The sequence below is a fragment of the Tachyglossus aculeatus genome, chromosome 23 (assembly GCF_015852505.1).
Source record: "Tachyglossus aculeatus isolate mTacAcu1 chromosome 23, mTacAcu1.pri, whole genome shotgun sequence".
Taxonomy (NCBI): domain Eukaryota; kingdom Metazoa; phylum Chordata; class Mammalia; order Monotremata; family Tachyglossidae; genus Tachyglossus; species Tachyglossus aculeatus.
In genome coordinates this window covers 14593292-14597628 of record NC_052088.1, presented here as the reverse complement: position 1 = coordinate 14597628, position 4337 = coordinate 14593292, and the positions used below count along the sequence as shown (strand labels likewise).

Genomic DNA, 4337 nt, shown 5'->3' with positions numbered 1-4337 from the left:
TTAGACCTTTCCAGACCTCGTAAAAACTGAAGCTAGTCCATTTGATTTAAGATATTTTGTAAAAAGTACATTAAAATGACCTACTTTCTTGTGTCCCTCCTCAGCACTTAAGCGGTTCCGCACACGGTAAGAGCTTCGTAAATAGTATTACTACTTCTACTACTAAATACCAGTACTACTTTGACTACTTCCACCTTCTGTAAGGGAGTTATTTTTCGTCTGTCCTCTCTTAGATAATCGCGATAATTTGACAGATAATATCATCGGTGTGGGGGGAAGGGGAAGGAGAAGGGTGAATTTTATTTGGAATTTTGCCTGCCGGCTCTACCTCGATTATACACAAAGAATGTTCTAAATACCTATCATGTTAAATAATCATGTTTTCCTCTCTAGAGAAGCGAAATACAAAATTCAAAACTAAGGCTGGGGACAACAGACGTCAAATTTTTTTTGGTGGGTTTTCTTTGAAAATTAAAAATTTTATTTCCGAAAATGCGAAAAAACTCTTACATTAGAATGGTACAATAATACTTGCCAGTAAATTTTACAATATTCCTTGCAAAGAATACGTGTGAAATACAAAATAAGAATTCCATAAGTCTATTATAATACAAAAAAAACACAGGTTAAAATAAGGAATGCTAATCTTGACTTTGTCTTCCGTGTGTAAACAAGTTCATCGATTTTTTTTTTCCTTTTTATAAAACAGTACCTCGAACAAGTACCTAAAACGAACAAACAAAAAAAGTATTGCTTCGCTGTCGTCCCGCGGGACTTTTTAGTATTATTTTTCCTTCTTCTTCTGTACATTATTGATTTTGAATCCCTGGACCTGAGAATCTCCGAACTACAAAAAAGTTCGGAGACATACATTTAAATTTTCATATACATATGTATAGTCATTCATTCAATCGTATTTGTTGAGCGCTTACTGTGCGCAGAGCACTGTACTAAGCGCTTGGGAAGTATATATATATACTACAGAATGTATATATATGTACGAATACATATATATAGTATACACATATATACTACAGAATGTATGTGTATGCATACACATATATACTACAGAATGCATATATATGTGTGTGTGCATACATATATATACACTACAGAATGTGTATGTATGTATACACATATATACTACAGAATGTATATGTATGTATACACATATATAATACAGAATGTATATATATGTGTATGTATACATATATACTACAGAATGTGTATATATGTATGCATACATATACACTACAGAATGTGTATATATGTATGCATACATATATATACTACAGAATGTCTATATGTATGCATACACACATATACTACAGAATGTCTATATGTATGCATACACATATATACTACAGAATGCATATATGTGTATACATATATACACACTACAGAATGTGTATATATGTATACATACATATACTACAGAATGTGTATATGTATGTATACATGTATACTACAGAATGTGTATATATGTATGTATACATATATATACTACAGAATGTGTATATATATATGCATGCATGCATGCATATATATACTACAGAATGTGTATATATGTATGTATACATATATATACACGCTACAGAATGTGTATACACACACACACATATACACACACACACACACACACACACACACCCCTCAAGAGTGAAGGCAATCTTCATCGTCCGACCCCACCAACCCGCACCTCTCCAAGGCCCGGGATGGGTTTTGGCACAAATAGTGGGGGGCTTGGGGAGGGGCGCGTCCCAAACCCCAGCTAGGTGTTGGGGAGGATTCCCAAAGGTCCCGGAGGGAAGGGGTGGAGGCAGGAAAAAGGGGAAGGATTGGAAAGCTGGCAGCGGGCACCGTCCTTCCCTCCCCCCTCCAACTGCTCCTCTCCCTTTCATTCATTCAATCGGATTCACTGTGCGCAGAGCACCGGACGAAGCGCTTGGGAAGTCCAAGTCGGCAACGGATCGAGACGGTCCCTACCCAACGGTGGGCTTCCAGTCGTCTGGCTTCCCTGGCCTTCCCCGCCAATCCCGGTTGGCACGGTGGGCATCCTCCGCGTTGGCACCGTCGCTCTCCTCCCCGGCGTGGCACGAGTTAGCAGTTGGAGAGGGCAGCGGCGAAGCCGTCCACGCAGGCCAGGGCCGCCCCTTGGCGCAGGGTGCCCAGGGCGGCCGAGGAGGCGGCGGCGGCCACCAAGGAGCGGGTCAGGGCGGCGGGCATCCCGGAGGGCACCCCGGAGGTGGCGGCGGGGGGGGGGGCCCAGCCCGCCCCCGATGATGCTGTCGATGGAGAAGGGGGAGCGGGCCGGGGGGCCCTTGGCGGCGGGCAGGGATGCCAGCGGGTGCGGCCGGTACCCGAAGGCGGAGGTCCGTGCCAGCTCGGCGGGAGGGGGAGGAGGTGGGCACGGTGCCCCCTGGGAGGGCGGCGAGGGCGCGGGGAAGGCGGCGAAGAGGCCGGAGGGCGCCGGGTAGGGGGGCAGCTGGAGGCCGAAGCCGCAGCTGTAGGGTCCGTAGGCGTAGGGGTGAGGCGCGGCCGGGAAGAGGGCCGGGGGCTCGCCGGGCCCCCCCACCGCCCCCGCCGCCCCCGCCGCCCCCGCGGGCGGGACCAGCGGCGGCTGCCTCTTGAACCGCTTCCTCCGGCGCAGGAAGCTGCCGTTGTCGAACATGTCGGCCGACTCGGGGTCCAGCGTCCAGTAGTTGCCCTTGCCCGGGTTGCCCGGCTCGCGGGGGATCTTGACGAAGCAGTCGTTGAGCGACAGGTTGTGGCGGATGCTGTTCTGCCAGGCGGGGAACTTCTCCCGGTAGTAGGGGAACCGGCCGCTGATGAACTCGCAGATCTCGCTCAGGGTCAGGCGCTTCTTGGGGCTCTGCAGGATGGCCATGGTGATCAGGGCGATGTACGAATAGGGGGGCTTCACCAGGGGGTTCTTGGGGCCCGCTGACCCTCCTCCTCCTCCTCCTCCTCCTCCCCCTGATGCTGCTGCTCCTGCTCCTGCTCCTCCTCCCGCTGCTGCTGCTGCTCTGCCCCCCTCCTCCGGGCACGGACCCTGGGGAGGGGGCGAGCCGTCCGCCGCCCGGGCCACCTCGCCTCCGTCATCCTCCTCCTCCTCCTCGTCCTCCTCCTCCTCCTCCGTGTAGGACCGTGGCCTCCCGCCGCCCCTCAGCCGAGGCTCCTCGTCCTCCTCCTCCTCCTCCTCCTCGTCGTCCTCCTCCTCCTCTTCGCCCTCCCCCACCACGTCGATGTCGGTCTCGTCGGACCTCTCCGCGCTCAGGGTCATGGCTTCTGCTGGGCCTCCGCGGGCACGGTTGAACGGCGCATAGGGGCGCGGGGCCCCGGGCCCCCGCCGCGCCCCGGTGCCAGGCGGAGAGCCCGGCCAGGGGGAGGCACGGGGCCCGCCCCCACCACCCCCGACGGCTTCGCTGGCGGATGCTTCGGCTGCCCGGCTGAGGCTGCTGGGGCTGCTCTTGCTGCTCAGCCTGGTCCTGCTGCTGCTGCTGCCCCTGCTGCAGCTGCTTCTGCTGCAACTGGGGCTGGTCCTGCTGCTGCTGCAGCTGCTGCTGCCCCTGCTGCAGCTGCTTCTGCTGCAACTGGGGCTGGTCCTGCTGCTGCTGCAGCTGCTGCTACGACTAGGGCTGGTCCTGCTGCTGCTACGACTAGGGCTGGTCCTGCTGCTGCAGCTGCTGCTGCGACTGGGGCTGGTCCTGCTGCTGCAGCTGCTGCTGCGACTGGGGCTGGTCCTGCTGCTGCGACTGGGGTTGGTCCTGCTGCTGCTGCAGCTGCTGTGACTGGGGCTGGTCCTGCTGCTGCTGCAGCTGCTGTGACTGGGGCTGGCCCTGCTGCTGCAGCTGCTGCTGCGACTGGGGCTGGTCCTGCTGCTGCGACTGGGGCTGGTCCTGCTGCTGCTGCTGCAGCTGCTGCGACTGGGGCTGGTCCTGCTGCTGCAGCTGCTGCTGCGACTGGGGCTGGTCCTGCTGCTGCAACTGCTCCTGAGACTGGGGCTGGTCCTGCTGCTGCGACTGGGGCTGGTCCTGCTACTGCAGCTGCTGCGACTGGGGCTGGTCCTGCTGCTGCAGCTACTTCTTCTGCTCGGCTGGTCCTGCTGCTGCTGCTACTTCTACTGCTCGGCTGGTCCTGCTGCTGTTGCTTCTACTGCTCGGCTGGTCTTGCTGCTGCTGCTGCTTCTACTGCTCGGCTGCAAAAGCAGCTGGCCCTGCTGTTGCTGCTACTGCTGCTGCTCGGCTGCAGTTGCGGCTGGTCCTGCTGCTTCTACTGCCCGGCTGCAGCTGCTGCAATTGAGGCTTGTCCTGCTGCTGCTGCTCCTGCCTCCGCAG

The 4337-nt window shown here is 55.0% G+C and overlaps 1 protein-coding gene across 1 annotated transcript; it reads right to left on the bottom strand.

The window, feature by feature from the left end:
* Window positions 1–575: 575 nt before the first annotated feature.
* Window positions 576–3283, bottom strand: FOXD1 (forkhead box D1). The gene is given in 3 exon segments (XM_038765905.1): window positions 576–725; window positions 1987–2260; window positions 2262–3283. Coding segments are annotated over 2 exon segments (1182 nt in total). The 3' UTR covers window positions 576–725; window positions 1987–2100.
* Between the last annotated feature and the right edge of the window lie 1054 nt (window positions 3284–4337).